A 21283-nucleotide genomic window follows, 5' to 3' on the forward strand; every position below is an offset into this window, starting at 1 on the left:
TGGTAACTGGTAAACAAATTAGATGAAAAATCAGTAAGGCTAAAGAAGATCTGAATGATATTACCAACCATGTTGACCAAACTTCAATTACACAACATTATATTCAGCACCTGGAGAACACATCTACTTTGCAAATGCAAATGAGACTTTCACAAGATACACTAAGGTTGGGCCATTTAGAAACAATAATAATAATTTTTAAAAATTTGAAATCATGTAAGATACATTATCTGGGCCATAACAAAATTCACTTATAATTAACAGCAAAAGTATATGTAGAGAAGAACCAAGTATTTGAAAATAAAATAAATCACCACAAAATAACCAACTGGTCAAAAAAGAGATCACAATGATCACTATATATTATATGTATCGAAAAATCACTATGTACCCCATGTACAATTATTATTTTTCAAGTAAAAAGATGAATTTCTAAAACAGAAGATCACAAGGGAAGTTAGAATATATATTTAAAGAAATGATAATAAAAATAAAAGGCATCAAAAAATCGGTGCCACGAAAGCAGTACAAAGAAGAAAGTTGACATCTTTCAACAGGGTTAGCAGAAAACATGAAAATCTTAAAAACGAGTGAGAAAATTTTCAAATCTAAAGATAAGCAAATTAAACCAAAAGAAATAATACTAAAAATTAATGAAACTGGAAACAAACAATAGAGAAAATTATTAGGTTGGTGCAAAATGACTGCGGTTTTTGTCATTGAAAGTAATGGCCAAAACTGCAATTACTTTTGCACCAACATATAACAAGGCCAAAGTGGTTCTTAAAAAAGTTTAATGAAACTAAGCAATGCTTATCAAGATTTAGCAGGAAAGACAGAAAACACAAATTATATATGTTAGAAATAAAAAATGAAATGTCATGATAATCCTATAGTCAACAGAAGAATGAGGGACTATCATGAACAACTGTTTATAAACTCAACATAGCAGATGAAATGGACAAACTTCTTGATAGACACAATTACCAAACTGGTAAAACAGAAAACTGAGTACTGAAATATCTATTTAAAAAATCAAATTTAATGACAAAGATGTCTCCACAAAGAAAATTCCAGGCCCAGATCATTGTACTGGTGAATCCTCTCACCAGTACAATTAAGAAAAAAAAATACCAAACCTTTATAAAATAAAGGAAGAAAAGACACTCCCCAACTCATTTGATACCCAAGCCTGATGGTAACATTATAAGAAAAAAATTACTGACCAATAGCCTTCATAAATATAGATGCAAACATCTTAACACAATTTTAACAAATCAAATTCCACAATAAAATATTGCACCATGACTAACCAGAGTTTATCCCAGGAATGCTAGGTTTAACATATGAACATTAATGCACCAAAATTCATGTTCATCTAGAACCTCAAAATACGACTTTCTTAGGAAATAAGGTGTTTACAGGTTTAAATAGTTAAGATGAGGACACACTCAATTAGGGTGGGCCCTAAATCCAATGCCTGGTATCTTTTTTTTAAGAGAAAGAAGAGGCACAGACACGTAGAGAAAACACAGGGAAGAAGGCCACGTGGGATGAAGGCAGGGATGGGAATGATGCAGCTACAAGCCAAGGAATGCTAATGGACTGCTGCCAACCACCAGAAAGAAGCTGGAAGAGGCAAGGAAGGATACTTCCATGATGCCTTCAGAGGAATATGGCCCTGCAAACATCTTGATTTCGGACTTCTGTCCTCCAGAACTGAGAGAATACATTTCTGTTTTAAGTCTGTGGCAATTTGTTACAGCAGCTACAAGAAACTAGCACAATATTCAACTGACCAGATAATTTTCTTAAATATAAAGTAATTGCTTGGGTTTCTTCTTCTGGTTTTCAGAACAAATTAAGAAACAGCATGGTGGTGTCAGTTAGGCATATATCAAATTGTCAGTTTTACTGGTAAAGTTCAACTGCAGAACAAGATTTGAATCGATAGCCTATTGTGCTTCCTGATACTTTCAGTCTGAATTGGGGGGTTCCCCCATTTAGTCATAGCACAAAGGAGCTCCTCTCCGCGCCTTCTGCCTCACCTCCCAGGGAGCAGATCCTTACACACCAACACTGCAGACAAGCGATGAGAAAAAGAAAGAAGCTTGGCCAGGTGGCATGCAGTTCCCTAATCTGCCCAAGCAAATTATGGGGAAGAAATGTTCTTCTTGTACTTTTCCCTTCTGAAATGTTCAGAAGCGAAAATTTCCTTCTCATAATGAAATACAAAGAGAAAAACGAAGTGTTCTCCCTTAATAACAATGCATAGTAAACTTCCTGATAGAAACCTGAAAGGCCACATTTAATGCTATTGGAACATAAACTGAAAGAACGCGCGGAACAGTGCCATGAACATTCAACACACATTTGTTGAGTGAATAAAATCAAATAAATAAAATGACACTGACTATATTGTTCTTAGCCATAAATTCCATAATTCAAAGGTACATAAATTTAAAAAATTACTAAAGATAAACACTATTACATAGATTTAGAAAAGCAACATTTTTTGACATTTTACTTTCACTAAAACTGGATAAACTCTACAATCAGTGGTGTGTTATAGTTTAATTGTATGCATTTCCTTCTTCCTTAGTGCTATGTAAAATAATGCTACATGTTACAATTGGTGCAGTTTTAGATTCGGTGGAATACAGTATATTTTTAAAAATTATTTCCTTATCAGTTGCAGAAGAAAATATGTAAAACACACACACACACACAAATTCATTCTCTCCTTCTCTTTTTCATAATCAGATAAAAAAGCATAAATTCAAGAACACAATGCAATAGTTAAGTGGTAGTGCTAACCTCAGGATCAAGGTTTTCACAGAATGCTTTTTTCTCAGCTTCTACTTGTGTGCCATTCGGTATTGGAGGGGAAGAAGGTGCAGAATGTAACTCCAATTCTTCACAGAGGGCAGTTTCTTTATCTCCTAGTCCATCTTTCTCTTCTCTGTGACTATTCTTTTTTAACATACTCCTTGGCCGAGGTGATGGTTTAAAGTGATCATCTGTGTCAAGGCTGTTGTTTTCTGCTGAAAAATAAAATGCTTAAAGTGTGTGTACAAAAAAATGACCATGGCTTTATCTATCTCTCTGGGTGCTACCATATTTCCCTCCTGTGCCCATGCCCCTTCGCTCTCTGTCCTGAAGAGTCCAGATGAAGCTCACAACTCTTCTCTATACAGAGCTCTAATAACGCACAAATAAATAGTTAATAATCAGGCTGAATGCAGTGGCCCACGCCTGTAATCCCAGCACTTTGGGAGGCTGAGGTGGGCGGATCACGAGGTCAGGAGCTTGAGACCAGCCTGGCTAATATGGTGAAACCCCATCTCTACTAAAAATACAAAAAAATTAGCTGGGCGTGGTAGCTCATGCCTGTAATCCCAGATACTCAGGAGGCTGAGGCAGGAGAATTGCTTGAACCCAGGAGTCTGAGGTTGCAATGAGCCGAGATCTAGATCACACCATTGCACTCCAGTCTAGGTAACAACAGCAAAACTCCATCTCAAAAACAAAAAACAAAAACAAACAAACAAAAAAAAGTAAAAAAATAGTTGTCATCCTGAAAGTAACCACTATACTTTAGTTTCACAAGAAGTTAACTCTTCAACATTATGAACTCCTATTCAAAAAAAATGTTAAAAATAAAAAACAAAACAAAATCTTGCCCCAGTTTCTACCACTATAAAATGAAGAGGTTCATCCATCAAGCCTTTGAGTACCAAGCCCTGTACACATTACTAAACCTCATAATCAACAAAGCAGCAATGGACCTGTCCAGGGACTTTACAGGTTGATTTTTCTAAACAAAATTACAAGACAAAGGTAAGTGCTATTATAAGGATCAAGATGATGATGTTGGCACCCAAGGGATAGGAGCGCTAACTCTCACTAGACGAAGGAATCTTTTATGAGTTAATTGTTCTGAGTCCATAAAACTTCCTTAGCAGTTATTAAAATTTCACTATTTCCATTACTTCTAAGTTTAAAACAAGAATCTAATGCTGATATGCCTCCAGCATTTGAAACATAATGGGAAGACTTTCCATGTATATATTTTTTGCCTGAATTTTACCTGCTATACATATTTATGTTTCTATTGTTCTACAAATGCATTTCTCTAACAAAACTGGTCTAATTAACATCTTCCTCCCATTTACCTACAAACGGGCTTATGAATGCTGCCAGAAGATTCCACAACCATATCAAGTGGGTATTATTATAAATATTTCCTTGACAATTTTAGCTACATCCTAAACTCCAGCCAAATGTTCAACCCCAAATCCAAGGGTCCTAGATTTCTCCCTCTATTATCCCCTAAATCCAAAGTATCAATATACCCTATCGATTCTACTTGCCAAATATCTCATTTATTCCACTTTCTACATCCCTACTGTAGGGTCCTTATCCACTCTTTCCTAGATCACTGCTTCCATGATATTTACAAAATGCAAATCAGATCACATCACTCCTCTCTACAAAATTCTTCAATGGCTCCCCATGATCCAGTCCTACAGAATAAAAGCTTAACTGCCTTTGAACAACATAAAAGGGATTTTATGGTTTTGTCCTTCACTGCCTAATCTACAGCCATTTTGTCATCTGTGTTTCTGAAATGCTGGGCTAACAGTTGTCATGAACACATGCCACAATCTCTCCAATCCCTCCTACTACCATACCTTTACCTAAGCTGATCCCCCTGCCTAGAATATCCACTTCTTGCTTCTCCTGACAAATGCTTCCATGTCTTTTGAACCTCAGTTTAAGCCGAGTATCATAAAATGCCCAAAAGAAGGTATTGAGCCAATTTTTTGTATTATTGTGGTAAGAACACAACATGAGGTCTACCTTCTTAATACATTAAGTGCAAAAGACAGTACTGTTAACTATAGGCACAACGTTGTAGAGCAGATCTCTAGAACTTACGCATCCCACATGACTGATACTTTATACCTGCTGAGTGTGTTTACAAACAAATGCTAAATAATAAAGTGAATAATCAGAACATTTATAGAGTGCTAAATTTATGCCAATACTGTTCTAAGTACTTCAAATATGTGAACTCATTTAATTGCGTCAAACTCCTAGAGGTAGGCAACTATTGTCCCATTTTTAAAGATGAATAAAATGAGAACAAAGAGGTCTCATGCCCAAAGTCACAAACTCTAGCAGGCTTTAGGTCTCAGATTAAAGGAGAAGCATCCTGACTCCAAAGTTCATGATTTCAGTCATGTTAGTGTTAAAAACATATCCTGCAAAAAATACTTTCATTTTGTAGAGCAACTGTCACTTCCGTAGTGATTATGATGTCTGGTTACTATACTTTTTACAACAGACAAGCAAGGACAGAGAAAGCCTTCAGGCTCTAATAGTTTCATAAAGCATACTTGCTCCTCAGCAATATCTCACCACATTAAAAATATTGAGTTCCAAACCTGTATTAAAAAAAAAAAAAGTCAAAGAATTTAGAGCATAAACTCATGAACCACATTCCCTCTTTCAAAGATAAATCATTCATATATTAATTTATTCATTTAAATACTTAATATATTCTATATGCCAGGTATTATCTTAGGAACACTAGCCTCAATTTTTACAAGAACCTGAGAATGACAACTTTAATATATTTTCTACAAAAATATCACTTCCAGAAGTACTGTCAAGTTTCCAAAAAGAAAAAAAATGCCTATACTTTAAGAAAAGTGCTTTTTTTGGTAATCAATGTATACAATTGCCTATTCAGGTAATTTTTATATTACACATACTGAATATAACATTGCATATGTAAGTAGGGCATTTAGGATCCCGATGCCACCTTGTGGTTAAAATACAGTATTTCCTTATTCATTTTAACGTACCACAGGTTTTGGTTTTTTTTTTTTCTTTTTTTTTTTAAGGTATGAAATAGGTAGATTATTGCTTTCCTGATTGTCTACCATAAACTTCTAATTATATACGTCCACTTGTCTCAGACAAATTTTTAGCTGCTATATGCTCGCATTCTCTTAATAACAAAATTTAATTGCGTTCCTCTTCTCTGCAACATTGATTTCACTCACTATACTTGGGAGGCACATTTTAACAAGTTAATTCTCTTTCATTATGCATCCTGTTTGCATTTTTGTAGTTTTTTATAGTTTATGAGATGCACTTCAATAAATTCTCACAACAATTTTGCAGAAATAGAAAGAGGGCTATTTTTAGCTTCTTCGTCATGAGGATAGTGAAGCTTATTTGCTGAAGTCATATATAACTAATATACAGTGGCTTTTCCCCAGGTGTCCTGGACATTATTCTATGTTCTTTGCTCTGCTTACATCCTTTGCTCATTTCAAAGTTAATGAGATTGTGGGGTCAGGAAGAAATGAGCAGTTCCCCAGTACATGTCTGAAATACAGTTTTGTCTGATGTTACCACTGGTATCTAATATGCAAAGTATGAACTATTTACCAGCACTGTATTTACTGATGATATGGAAGGAGATTTTTATGATGGTTAACATCAACTAATAATTCCTTTATAAAACAGAAGACTGAAAAACACAAAATCCTTAACCTTGCATATACAACTTGAGGAATGGTGACCCAGAGTATGTAAGAGGGCTTGGTCTGTTTCATTCTATCTTTGTTCCTTTATGCTTAAAGCTCAGTATAATTGTGGGGAGAACTACTGTAACCCCACATCACACTGGGAACTTTCCTTTGGAAAACTGAATCTTAGTAGATTTTCATAGGCAATACAGGGACCAAATGGAGATTCTCTTAATGAGAGCCTAGAAGCTTCAAAAAACAACAGCAGCAATAACATAACTCATCCTTCAAATACACAAATGTCAAGAAAATTTTCTGGCACAATGTTGGTATGGCAAAGATTGTTTTAAGGATTAGTCCCACTATTGTTGTAACTCTAATCTTTGGAGTGTGAGAGGGATTAGACAGCATTCCATTCCAGTTCCATGCCTACAAACAAAACTGAAGCTCACAGGTCTAGGTGTATGGAGATCCACAGCTATGGATGCTATGGATGACTAAAGGTGCTTTGTTTGGCCTTTTATCAGGCAACAGCCTAGAAGCAAGACAAAACACAACAGGTCTGTAAAATTGAAGTTAAGTCTGTTTTTCTTAAATATATACTAGCTACCATATAAAAAAATTTGGGACTGATTATCTTAAAATAAACTTCCAAGAAATGCAATTACAGTAATCCTAACAAATTACCTGAAGATGTGCTTTTAATTGAAATAATTCTGGGTTTAGGTTTCATTTTTATTTTGTCTTTTTCAAATTCCTTGTCCTTATTTTGAGATTCAGAGAAGGATTTTACAACGATGTCTTCACACCCATCAGGTGCCATTTCCTCATCATTTTTGATGGCACACACTGGCTCATCTTTGGTTATGTTACCATTTGATTTCTTGGTTTTCAAAAAAGATAGTTTTGAAGGATTCTTTTCTTCATCATCTGATATATGAAAGTCATTCATTTTTTTATTAACTGAATTTTCATCTGCTGAAGTGTCAGAAAAATCACCTAAGGAAACTGAAAAATGGAAAAGAAAAAATGTTTTCCACAGTATTTTTAAAAATTGTCAAGGTTACGTTAACTTAATTAAAAAGTTTACCTTAAAAGCTACAAACAAAATTCTAACAATGAATACGCACAAATTATTTTATGAATAGACTTACAGCTCTAAAAACACAGCTAACTCAGGCATGTTTCATTAACATTTATGAAATAAAAATTCCAATTACATTAATTTATTCAAAATGTATTATTGTGTGTCTTTAGGGTACCAAACAACCAAATACTGTTTGCTCTGGAAAAAGCCATCCAAAGGTCCCTAACAATAAGCCATGTAGCATTTAAATTAGGTTATAGACTGTAAAACTTTTATTTGAAAATTACTTCCTCATATAAAATTAAGAATGGAAGAATTTAATTAGTAATTACTAATTATATTTTTTTCCATAAAAATTTTGGGACTACAATTCCATCCACACCAGAATACTAGATTTACTAAGAATCATAAGGAATGCTAAGTTAACTATACAGCAGTGATTTAACTGTGGTTATTATTGGTTTTACAGAAATCATTAACAACTATTCACCAAATTTTAAAGAATAAAACACCAGGCTGGGCGCAGTGGCTCACGCCTGTAATCCCAGCACTTTGGGAGGCCTAGGCGGGCAGATCACAAGGTCAGGAGTTCGAGACCAGCCTGGCCAATGTGGTGAAACCCCGTCTCTACTAAAAATACAAAAATGAGCTAGGTGTGGTGGCAGGCGCCTGGAGTCCCAGCTACTCAGGAGGCTGAGGGAGGAGAATCACTTGAACCTGGGAGGTGAAGGTTGCAGTGAGCCAAGATTGTGCCACTGCACTCCAGCTTGGGCGACTGAGCGAGACTCCATCTCAAAAAAAAAAAAAAAGAATAAAACACCAAGTTTAGAATTCTGTATGCTTAATGCTTACACCTGAAACTAAAATATTAATATTTTTACATAGCTAAGAGAAACCAAATTATAATAGTACTGATATATGAAACATGAAGAGTCTGTGGTTTTTAAATTTACCCCTTATCACAGCCCCCCAAAAAATCTGATTTATAGCAAGCATTATAAAAGTACTTCTAATGTGCACCAAAGTTTAATTCTGTGGGGCCTAGTTACTAGCTAGCTGTAGCATCTTCTAGGATTGATCTTAAAGACGAACCTGTTTTCTCCAATGTGGTTTACCACTGGCAGCCATCCTTTTACTGCAAATCTGCCATCAATTAATTTATATTTTCATATATACATTCAGAAAACAAAACAAACAAAGCAACAACAACAACAACAACAAAAAAAGAAAACTCATACAACTTCTTGAAAATTAAGAGTGACTTTCTACTGATTAAAAAGTTGAAAGTCTAAAACTAGTGAATGCATAGGTATTATTTTAACATACGTGATTGAGGGGATGGGTGGTTGGGGGGCTGGCTAAATACAAAACTAAGGAAGCCAAAAGAAGAAAAGTGGTTCACTTTTCCATACTGTCACATACCAATCTCATCACTGTCAAAGTCATCTGAGTATTCAGAACTCCTTTGTCTGGCTGAGCGAGCTGTAATTGCTCTTATTAGCTCATCCTGAAATGAGATACTGAAATCAATTTCCATCCAAACATGGAGGTATCATATTTACAAGTAATTCTTTAAACAAATAATGCTTGATTCACAACTGCTTTCAGACTTAGGTTTCATTCATCTAACAAATATTTCCTGCAAGCTCACTTTATGCCATGTACCCACTTTACGCCTCATACTCAATGCAGAGCATCACAGACAAGAGCCCTTCCTCATGGAGCTTGCAGTTAAACTAGAGGAGACACACATTATCAGATAAATTAACTGCAGGTTATAATTAGAGCTGGAGGTTGACAAACAAGAAGGGGCTCAATTTAGATTATAATTTATTAAAAACTGGTATTTTGAAAGAAATGGTATTTTTAAGAGCTCTTGTCTCAACATATTTCAGAAATGGATGCAATCAATATTGCACACTTAGAGGCTGAGTTCAAAATTGTAGTGACTCAACAGAAAAAAACAAACATTATGTTACAACAGAAAAAAAAGTTTTTTATATAAAAATGGCAATTTAAGGTTGCAATTCCACTTTTAACTTAGTAGGAAACTAGTATTGAGGCTACTTCGGCAGTCTTAAAACCATATAGGGGAGTCTGTAATACTGAATGGAGTCCAAACATGATCATGTGCAAAACCTCAAAAGAAATATAAGATTTACTCCTGCTTTATATAGGACTGTTCCTAGAATCACCTATTTCAACCCATCTAATACAGTGCTTACACTGTGAAATGATTCCAAATAAAAATACTTTACCTGGAAAGTAGTTCTTTTGGTAACTTTGGGACTCTTTGTATATGCCAAAGTGGTGCTAAAAACTTCATCAGACATAGTGTATTTTTTTCTCGTTACCTTTATAAAATAGCTAATTATTAGAATAATTCAACTTCTGATGGTGGCTGAAATATACAAAAAACAAATCAGACTTTGCATGCTTGAGAATTTATTTTACTACATTTGATTCTACTCTCCCCGCAAAGGTCAAAGAAAAGCATCTCATATGAACAATGGGCTACATCTTCACTTAAAAATGTAAAAGGAGTTCTTGTAAAGAAATAGTAAATTATCACAAGCTTATTTAAAAAAAATTCAAATGGAAGATATCCTAAAATAAAAATTCAAATGGAAGATATCCTAAAATAGTTTTGCAACTACTTAAAAACTCTGCAAATAAATGATTACAAGTTAATAAGACAAAATGATGCCAATTAAAATAGAACAGCTTATTTTTCACCTCTCTTCTAAAGTATAACATTGCCTTCAAAATAACTCATGTCTTATTTAAAAGGCCATCAAAAGGATGGTCGGCGTAAAAATTATAAGCACCACCATCAAAAAAAGTATCTATATATTTGCATATAGTGCTATTCAAAGAAAAATATCTTAATGCTAACCCGCAAACAGCCAGCGATATGGATTGCAAGCCATTTTTTCCTCTCACAAAAGTGTTAAAGAGAGCCAAGTAAGCAAAACGACGAAGCTTTCGCAATGAGCGGAATTAAAGTCGCGGTTTCCATGCTCGGAGCAGAGGCCTGGCAGGGCCGCCCATAGCGGTGCGTGCCCCGGGTTCCGTTCCCTACCAGGCCAGGTGACGTCCGGGTGCTCGCCGCTCTTCACCGCGCCATACGCTGAGCACCAGCGAACACCAGGCCCGTGCACGCCCAAGCGCAGTCTCTGTCCGAATCCCCCATGGTCCCCAGGTCCCGCTTTCTGTTCCCAGCCCCGGACGCCCGTGGGCAGTTCCCCGCGACCCTGACAACCAAGAGCCAAGCCTCGGGTAGGACCTGCTCACCTTGGCCTGGGCCTGGCTGCGCCCGCAGAGCCGGTCCTGCACTGAGCGAGGAGGAGGGGCTAATAACAGAGGCGGAGGGCGGTTGCTAGGAAACAGCGTCTCCGAAAGGAAGTGACTTCCCTACCGCCGGGTCTCTCGGGTACCCAACACCGCTCTTCGGCCTAACGTGTTGCTGGGGCAACCACCTAGACGAAGGAAGTGACATCACCTTCCTGGTCTTGGGAGAGGGGGTTCGTTATTGGCCGCTTGTGTGCATGTGTTGTTGCCTAGGAGACAGGACCCACCCAACTCCCACCCAGATAGCCTTAGTCTTGCCAATGGAGTAAGGGCCCTTATCTGCACATGTTGCAGATAAAGCACATTCGTCGTTTTGCCACAGTTAGGACGTGAAGTTCTCTGAATCCAAGTACAGTGTCAGTGGATGGGACAGAATAGTATGATAATGACGTTTGCAGAACACTGCTTCTGACTGCATGTTTGAATTCTGGTGACCCTTTCCTACACACGTGATTGTCCCAAGTTAAGGGCTTTATGACCCAGTTTCTTCTTCTGGGGGAAAACAAAAGTGTACTAATAGTAGACAACTTGAAAGGCTGTTGTAAAATTGAATGAAATAATGCAAGCGGAACACTTGGAAGAGTGCCTGAAGTTGTATTCGGTATTAGATATGCTGCTCTTCATGCAACTAAGCTGCAAAGGGCCTGGAGAGAAGTCAACTCTTGTGGACACAAATGAAAGCCCATTTGACATCTTACTTTAATGTAAAATTCCCCCACTTTGTATACTTAGTGAGTAATCTTATTCGAATCAAACCAGACAAGCAAAATGATCCACTAGGCTAAAAGACCATGTGCTACTAAAGTAAACAAAATCAACATCATTTAATTAGCCTAGGAAATTCTTAAAGCAAATAAAAACGAAAAATACTTATTGGACGTCTTTAAAATAACATGAATTTTTACTATTTTTAATTTGTAAAAAGCTTAATCCTGGTTTAATTGTCTGAATGAACTCATTGACTAGTAATTAAACTCATACCTGGTATTTTTTCCACATCTGTAAAATATGTTAATATTTAACTAATTCAATTTTGTATAAACAAATCACATTTAGATATAAATTTAATAAATCAATGTATTGAAAAACTAAATGTACATAACAAGAAATACGAAATTCAGTAAAATACAATGCTGCATTAGTCAGGGTTCTCTAGAGGGACAGAACTAATAGGAATGTGTATATATATCTCCACTCATCTCTATCCATTTATGATGCTAAAAATGTACACCACCTCTACACACACATACCCAAAATAGAAAATGCTCCCTATTTTCTATTAAATCATGGAACTACTGTTGAACCTTTCCAGGTCCCTCTTATGCTCCTGGAATCTCCTTTCCACTGTAAAATATTCTCTCACTTTTTCTTCTACAATCGCATCCTTATCTTAGCTAAGCAAAACTGTTTTCTGAATAAACTACCTCCCTGAGGGCTTTTCAAATAGAGACTGCTGTAGAAGAATGAAGATTTCTAAGTTCTCCTAGGTCCTCACATACTCAGTGACTGCTCTCCTATTACTCCAAACCCTTCCTTCTCACAAGCCAATATTCTGTTCTATTTGTTTCTGTCATCAACAGATCTCTAGGCCCTTCTCCCACATTCACTGAGTATCTACAGCCAACCTATCCAATACCCGAGATCACACCAAGGTCTGGTGTGGCCATGTTCCATGCAACAGACTTCTTTGCTCTATACTCCAAGACTTTCACTTGTCTATACCCCTAATTGTGGGGCTCCATACTTGAAGTCTTAAACTGTAATACTCCATTCCAAAAGGCCCATGGCTTCCTTTTTTAGTTATTCTTCTCTTGTTATTTCTATTTCGGTAGGAACTCATCAAAACATCCAGACTCTTTTTTTTTTTTTTTTTTTTTTTACTTTTTCTTTCTTTTTTTTTAATGCATGTATCTCATCTAAGACACCCAGATGCTTGAGCTTTTCACATCTTCCCCCAATGTATCAGTTGCTCTCCTTGCTTCCTGCTTCCCTTTCCTAGCTAGCCCAAGTCCCACAATGTAGCTTATGGACTTCTTTCTTCAGCACTTTCAACTTTCTCACTTCCTCATTCTCTGGGACACAAAACTTGTCCATTGATCATCCAAATTATTTGACCCAACATATTTCAGAGTAATAGTGCATCAATCCCAGCTTATGATTTTATTTTATTTTTAGAGACAGGGTCTCACTTTTTTGCCCACTACTGGGCTCAAGCGATCTCCTGCCTCCATCTCCCCAGATGCTGGGATTACAGCCATGAGCCACCATGCCCGGCCCCAGCTCACAACTTTCTGTGTGACCTCAGGTATATTTCTTAAACACTCCTAACCCCAGTTTGTGCATTCATAGGTTGGGATAATACCTACCCCTTCCAGTGCCATTTTAAATATTTCATATAATACTTTGCACAAATACATATGCTAAAATTATTTCACCACTCAGGACAGTGCCCAGTAGAGCTGGTGAGTCAGTAACTGTGGTTCCCCCGCTTTCCCTCTCCCTACCAAGCTCACTTTCCACCTTCCCTCTAATTCCCTTCCCTATTCTCTTTCATGTGTTTACGTTCCTGTCTCTTTCACTAGAATCAGTTTCTCAACAGCAGCACTATTGACAGTTTGGGCAGAATTACTCTTTGCTGTGGGGACTGTCCTGTGCATAATAGAAAGGTCAGTAGCATCCTACTCTCCACCCCACTAGATCCCAGCAGTGCCCTCCAAGCTGTGACAATCAAAAATATCTCTAGACATTGTCAAATGTCCTCTGAAGGACAAACTCACCTCAATTGAAAACTGCTGCACTACAGTAATGGCTATCAAACTTTTTTGAACAAGATCTACGATAAAAAACATTTTGTGTATGTATATATACACACAGTATGTGAAATAACTTTATGGAAATTATTCTTTCCCTTACAGTGTCCCACTCTGATATGCTCTATTCTGTTTAAAAACAATAACTAGACTGAGCCTCCATAAGAATAGTAATCATCTCTGTTTCATCTTTGCAGTCACAGTACCTAGGTAAACCATGTGGCACACAAGAGGAACACCAATACTTGTTAAATTGCAATGAATCATCATTTCTGGTAGTCATTGAAGAGTTTTTGTTAACAGAAGAAAAACAAAAATTAAAATTGTTTTCTGGTTGTGCAGTGCTCAAAATTGAACACCACCCTTGGCAGCTTCCAGGAGAAAAAGTTCTTTGCCTCTGCTTTAAAATATTCTGTAGCCTAATCAATGTGAGCAAAAGGCAAAAATCTACTAAGATATAAAATGCATACTACATATATAATCATGTGTGCACTAGGCTGCGACCTAAAATGCCAATGACTATGGCCAAATTACTGACAGATACAAGCCTGTGACTTAAGCCAGACACTCAAAAGAAGTAAGCCTCCCTTTCCTTGGAGACATTTTCTAAAACTATAAAAATAAAAGGTAAAAATTAGGACATATTCAGGTAACAACTACTCCCCTCCCCAAAATAACTTCTGTTGTATAAAACCCAAAGATTCAAAGCTACAACATTGGATATAAAAGCTGAGTCTTTCAATAAAAAGAGGAACGGGACAAATTAACTCAACATATTTTTTTTTTAAAACGCTCATCATTTTTCCTAAAAGTACAACAGTTCCCCCTTATCCAAGAGGGATCCATTTGGAGATCCCCCAGTGCCTGTGCTGAAACCATGAATAATACTAAACCCCATATATACTATGTTTTGTCCTATGCTTGCATACCCATGGTAAAGTTGAATTTATAAACTAGGCTCAGTAAAAGATAAATAACAGAATAATTATAGCATACTGTAATAAAAGTTATATGAATGTAGTCTCTTTTTCTCTCAAAATATCTTATTTTACTGTACCATAGGTAGCTCACATTGTGGATAAAGGGGGACTATTGTACAACAATCTCACCATTTGCCGATATTCCTGAACCATTTTTAGCTTTTCTCCTCCTTCCTTGTTTGTTTCCTTTTGTTCAATGCTGCTGAGTATTCTCTAAGAGGCTCTTCTAGCTCCAATCACATTCTTATATCAACAGATAGGAGGTTCTTCAACTGTCAGCTACACATCCATCTCTGCTAACTTCTTCATTGCCTCCACAATTTCTGTAAAGGGAAAGCAAAATCTGCACACCTGCAGAATTAGCACCACGTAGATGCTGCTAAAGGGTTTTCTGCCTGGCACAGGTATTTCTTCTAGCAAATTTCAATCTCACCCTGGAGGGGTGACATCATGTCCCCCACTGCACCAGGGCCCACTGAGCAACACTTGGAGCAACCAAGGGGTGCCACACCAGAATGTGGGGACCAGTGACTTCAGGGATTGCTGGGAAGCAAGCCCCAAGATCCCCAGGGCACACTAGGGCCTTCCTTGAAAACTGTACTGCCCTCAATGCTCTGGCAACATGGGCCTATGATGAGAGTGCATCCCAAGCAATCTACAAAACGCCTTCCAGGTTGCTCTTTCATTGTCCTGGTGAAAAGCACAGCCCTGATCCATGTATCCTGATCCACAACCTTTGTGTTCTCTCCCACACTTTATTTGTTAAAATATGGACAGGCTGAGAAGGCTAAAGATTTCCCAAATCTTTAAATTCTCTTCCCTTTTGATGATAACTTCTGTCTCTAAATCATTCCTCTTTCCTTTCATTTTCCTACACATATTCAAGAGAATCAAGCTGCTCCTTTAATACTTTGCTTAGGTATTTCTTCTAGCAAATTTCAATCTCATTATTCATAAGTTCTGCCTTCCAGAAAACACTTGGACATGAACACAATGCAGCCAAGTTCTTTGTCACTTTGTGACAAATGTCACCTTTCCTCTAGTTTCCAATAGCATGTTCTTCATTTCCATCTGAGACTTATCAGAATGACCTTTCCCTTCCATATTCTTTTATTTTATTTTATTTTATTTTATTTTATTTTATTTTTTTAGAGACTGGATCTCTCTATCTTGGGCAGGTTGCTCTTGAACTCTTGGCCTCAAGCAATCCTTCTGCCTCAGCCTCGCAAAGTGTTAAGATTCCAGGCATAAGCCACCATGCCTGGCCCCCTCCATATTCTACAAACATTCTATCCAGCTCTTCTCCTCTGAGCCCTCGCCAGAATCACCCTTAATGAAGAGTCACAGGGAGAAGACAGCCACCCACATCTCAGGAGACAGGCCTGGAACAGAGCCTTCCTGCTCCGCCCTCAGAAGGAACCCACCTGCTGACAACTTGATATTGGACTCTTGGCCTCCAGTACTGTGAGACAGTAAGATTCTATTGTTGAAGGTGTGCAGTCTGTGGCCAGTCTGTAAGACAGCCCTAGCAAACTAACACAGCCTGGTAGCCCACGGATGGTGAAAAGATGGAGTGCACAATGGAGCTCCAGGCTTACTGTCTACAGCTCCCAAAGTGTGCTACGGGACCCTTTGGTGGATGTAGGTATGCAAGGTAATTTTGGGTGGTGCAGGGTGAATAATTTCAATTTCCATAATAATGTATTTATCTTACTGGGTAAATCGGGGTCCCCACCTGTTAGGAACCAGGCTGCATAGCAGGAGGTGAACAGCAGCCAGAGAGCAAAGCTTCAGCTGTAGAAACAGTTCCTCCTCATCCCTTGCATTACCACCTGAGCCCTGCCTCCTGTTAGATCAGCGGTAGCATTAGATTCTCATAAGAGCACAAACCCTACTGTGAACTGTACATGAGAGGGATTTACTTGCTACTTAAGATTTACATACAACTTAAGATTTACATGCTACTAAAAATATGGGTTTCAACACTAATAAAAATGGATGCAAATGAAAACACTCTCTTGCTGTGGTCCCAGAAACCTCGATCATTCTATCAGTGAGATGTGTAGCTTTGATCTGTCAATGTCTCCCATCACCCCTAGATGGGACCATCTAGGTGCAGGACAACAAGCTCAGGGCTCCCACTTATTCTCCATCATGATGAGTTGTATAATTACTTCATTATATATCACAATGTAATGACAATAGAAATAAAGTGCACAATAAATGTAATGGGCTTGGATCATTCTCAAATTATCCCTTCCCCTTCTCCTGGGTCTGTGGAGAAGTTGTCTTCCACAAAACTGGTCTCTGATGCCAAAAAGTTTGGAGTAAATGCTGGTGTAAATGCTTCTAAGAATAGTTAAGCAACTTAAGATTTACATGCTACCAAAAATATGGGTTTCAACGCCAATAAAAATGGATACAAATGAAAACACTCTTGCTCTGGTCCCGGAAATGTTAATCACTCTGCCAGAGAGATGTGTAGCTTTGATCTGGAGCTGGCCTCCCATATTCCGTCCATTGTAAACCCCTGCAACACACACACGCACACTCACAGACACATGCACACACATACACATACCAGCATGCACACACACACGCACTCACAGACACACACACATACATACATACACATACCAGTGTGCGCGCACACACACGTACACACTCACAGACACATGCACATACATACACATACCAGCGTACACACACACACATACATACACGAGTGTGCGCACACACACGTGCACACTCACAGACACACGCACGTACATACACATACCAGCGTGCACACATACACACATGCTGTGCTTCATGCCCTCACAAAGGTGGCACGGGAGGGAATGAGTATTTTTAAGAGAAATGACAACTCAGACCCCTTGTTCTCCCAGTGTTGGCACAAGTGCTTTCTCTGTAGACCATGCTTCCATCTCTTTTTTGGCTCTCCCTCTTAGTGAAAGAGAGAAGCAGAGCCCCAGCCCAGTATACCCAGCTGCTTAGTGCCCAAGCCAAGTTCACAAGCTTCCTGAGGAATCTAGTGACATGAAGGCAGTGCAGAGCCTCCCCCAAAGACGTGTCAGCTTTTGGTGGATCCTTGAGCCCAGGAAGGTGACAGGCGAGACATCACTGTTCACCAGAAAACACAACCAAAATCCATTGAGGAAGGGCAGCAGTCAAAGGTTTTACTCTCCAGAAGGAGTTCTCTGGAACTGCAAGCAGCAGGCAGAAGACTTCCTTGTATGTGTGGTTAGGCGACGGTGACCTACAGTTTTCACTGGGAACTGGGATCAAGAATGACCCTGTCTCCTACTCATGCACCTCTCTCCCTGTCTCTCTCTGCCTTTTATGTCTCTCTTCCTATTGCTCTCCCTCCTCTTCTTCTCAGCCTCCTCTGTCTCTCTCCCTGTCTCTCTTCCACTTTCTCTATCTCACTCCCTTTTCCCCATCTCTCTTTCTCTCTCCTTCTTCTCCACTTCTCTCTCCCTCCTCCTCTCCCTCCCTGCCACTGTTCAGGCAGGACTCCTAGGCCACCTTTCAGTGTACACGCAGGGCAGCAGGACCTTGGTCCCCCATCTCTCAGTGGCCTCAAGGTCAGGGGTGTGGACCTTTCCATGCTCTCCTGGTGGGCACCGACACTTCAGGGAGCAGAAACCATAGGTCACCACTGACTCAAGTGGCGCACCCACGGGTGTTTCCACTTGTGATTGTGACTTCCATCTTGTGATCTGCTGAGGTCAAAGCAAAGGACAAAAGCTGAGGCCCGACCCTGCACTAGGGTGGGGATAGGGGTCGGTTTGGGGGTAGAGGTGGGGATGGGAGCAACCACTGCAAACTGGTCCCTGGCCGGCTTCCTGTCCGTCACCCTGCCATGCAAAGCCTCCTCTCCTGCCCCTCCCCCGCCTCCCACCACCTCCACCCCTAGGCAGACTCAGGCTCCAGAATTCCTCCTGGATCCAGGAACTAAAAGCAACCCCTGGACTCTGCAGCCTCTAGGCCAGGTGTCAGCTGCCCCTGCTGCATGCTGACAAACCTTAGCTCTCACTTATGCCCTGACCCAAGCCAGCCACACACACCCAGCATAACCACCTTCTCCTGACTTTAGCCCTGACATCCCTGCTTTCTGGTAATCCCCAGCTCCAGGCAAGTCCAAAGGCCAGCACCCTACTCCCACCCTTCCTGGGTGCCACTCTTGTCTGCTTGTCAAGATGTCTTAACCTGGCTTTATCAACATAGAACAAATAAAGGGCCTCTCCCAGGAAGGTTTGGCAAAACACTCTCCATTTAGAAGCAGGGGCAGTGACGAGACCTATAGATGACCCGAGGTTTGCTACTCAAGCAGCAAGAAGGGCAAGGAGCCCGGTTTCATGTCCTCATCCTGGAAGGATGGCCAGGGCTCCACAAGATCCTGTGGGGGGCTGGCAGGAGCCGATCTGCCCTCCTCTTGAGGAAGCAGGCCACCACCACCAGGAAGCAACAGATGGTGGCATACAGGTAGATCCCCCACGTGCTGTAGGGCAGGGCCAGCAGATCTGCACTCAGCCCAGCCCCAGGGGAGCTTTAAGACAGACTGAGACCCTGATAGGTTTGGCTCTGTGTCCCCACCCAAATCCCATCTTGAATTGTCATCCTGATGTGTCAAGGGAGGAACCTGGTGGGAGGTGATTGGATTTGGAGGCAGTTTCCCTCATGCCGTCCCCCGATAGTGAGTGAGTTCTCAGGAGAGCTGATGGTTTTAAAGTGTGGCACTTCCTCATTTTCCACTCACTCCCTCCTGCCGCCTTGTGAAGAAGGTGCCTGCTTCTTCTTCACCTTCTGCCATGATTGTAAGTTTCCTGACCCGTGAGTCAAGGAAACCTCTTTCCTTTATAAATTACCCAGTCTCAGGCACTTCTCTGTGGCAGTGTGAAAACAAACTAATACAGACCCCTTCTCTCAAGGGCCTTATCCTTAGGCCATCAGCTCCCCCCATGCTCCTCCTCTGCCCCATGGTCTTCCTTTTCCCCTCATTTGGCCCAAGTGATCCACATGGCCAGCTCCAGCCCCATCCTACTGAAGGCCTGTCATACTGGTGGAGAGGCTGGGCTCCTTTCCTGACCCCAAGGATGGCTGACATGCTCTCTGGATCTTGAAGGAAACTGACCTCCTACCCTCATACTGGTAGCAACTTCTTCCAAGACCTCAAAGCTGGACCATATGAGCTGATTTTTTTTGTCGTCTCTGCTTGCTAGGGCTGTCACTGGGACAGGTCTAGCCCAGGAAGCCCATGGGGACCCCGACACCAGGCCCTGCCCAGACCCATCAGGACTAAGAGAGAGGTCAGGAGATACCCCAGCTGCAACATGGGCACCTGCATCTGGCCTTGTTGGTGGCCAGTGATGGGCATGCCTGGAAGGAGCCAGGGTGGCATCCCACCAGCTGCCCCACAGCCCTAGACACCTTGGAAAATCCTGTTCAATGTGGAAGCTGATCTCATCAAGGCCATGAGAGAGAGAAAGGTGAGCATTGCATCCCCGCAGCTCCAGTCAGTCAGCAACATGTCCTGGGGCCTCTGTCCCAAACTGTGGGACAGAGGCCCCTCCCAGGGCACAATTCCCAGAACAAGAGGGGCCTGGCCTAGACCCCAGCTCTGGGAAGAGAGGGGCACCAGGGGTGTGGTGGGCTCTCAGCTGCAGTCAGCATGACCATGCAGGGGACCCTGGCACTGCGGAGCTCTGCCACTATCACAATTCCCCTCGCAGAAGCTGGGTGAGATCCCAAAGCCTTGCAGCTGCTGCTACAGCCACAGCAGGGGCTGAGATTGGCTTTCACTGCACTGAGCCACAAGGTGGACATGGACCGGCTTGCCCTACAGTGCACACAGCACTGCTTCTGACCAGCACACCTCATTTACAGCTAGGGACGTGCAGCAGTGTGCTCCGCCTTGGCTCTGCCACCTCTACTTGGAATGTTCTCAAGTCCTTCCAGGCTTCTAGAACCATCTGGGCCAGGGCTCATGGCTGCATAAGCACCTGAGGCCCCACAACCCAAACAAGCTTCCCATCCTCGTTTTATTTTTTTGTTAAACTTATGAAAATATATTAAGATATGACTTACATCACTGCATGTAAGTGTGCAGCTAAAAAGTCATTCACAAATAGAACACACCAGCCCCTAGATCACAAAGCCAACCATGCCCAGCCCCTCCCAGTGCCCCAGCCCTGAAACCAGTGTTCTGAATTCTGACAGCATTGTGAGCCTGCCTTTTGTACTTTACACTCACGGAAGTATAACCATTTTCCTGTTTTAAAACAAATGTTTTCTTTTGAAATGATTTTAGATATACACCTTCCATCCAGCTGCCCCTAATGATGACATTTTGCATTACCATGGCACATTTGTCAAAACTAAGAAATTTAGGCAGGGTGTGGTGGCTTACACTTGTAATCCCAGCAATTTGAGAGGTAGAGGTGGGAGGCTCAGGTTTGCTTAAACCCAGGAGTTTGAGACTAGCCTTGGTAATACGGGTAGACCCTT

At 40.4% G+C, this 21283-nt stretch overlaps 1 protein-coding gene across 6 annotated transcripts in view; it reads right to left on the reverse strand.

Moving 5' to 3' along the window:
* Nucleotides 1-11126, reverse strand: part of MAP9 (microtubule associated protein 9) — a 31217-nt gene extending 20091 nt beyond the window's left edge. For 3 of the 6 annotated variants that reach the window (XM_033215550.1, XM_033215549.1, XM_033215546.1), the window contains exons 1-5: nt 10927-11126; nt 9891-10033; nt 9055-9139; nt 7233-7553; nt 2818-3044 (exon numbers count right to left, since the gene is read on the reverse strand). In XM_033215550.1, the coding sequence (XP_033071441.1) occupies nt 2818-3044; nt 7233-7553; nt 9055-9139; nt 9891-9965 (708 nt within the window). In that variant the 5' untranslated portion in view covers nt 9966-10033; nt 10927-11126. Of the gene's footprint in view, nt 1-2817; nt 3045-7232; nt 7554-9054; nt 9140-9890; nt 10034-10528 lie in introns of all 6 variants that reach the window. The other 3 variants (XM_033215552.1, XM_033215548.1, XM_033215547.1) reach the window with 2 other exon arrangements.
* Nucleotides 11127-21283: the final 10157 nt, after the last annotated feature.

Source organism: Trachypithecus francoisi, unplaced genomic scaffold, assembly GCF_009764315.1.
Source record: "Trachypithecus francoisi isolate TF-2019V2 unplaced genomic scaffold, Tfra_2.0 Lachesis_group1, whole genome shotgun sequence".
NCBI lineage: Eukaryota > Metazoa > Chordata > Mammalia > Primates > Cercopithecidae > Trachypithecus > Trachypithecus francoisi.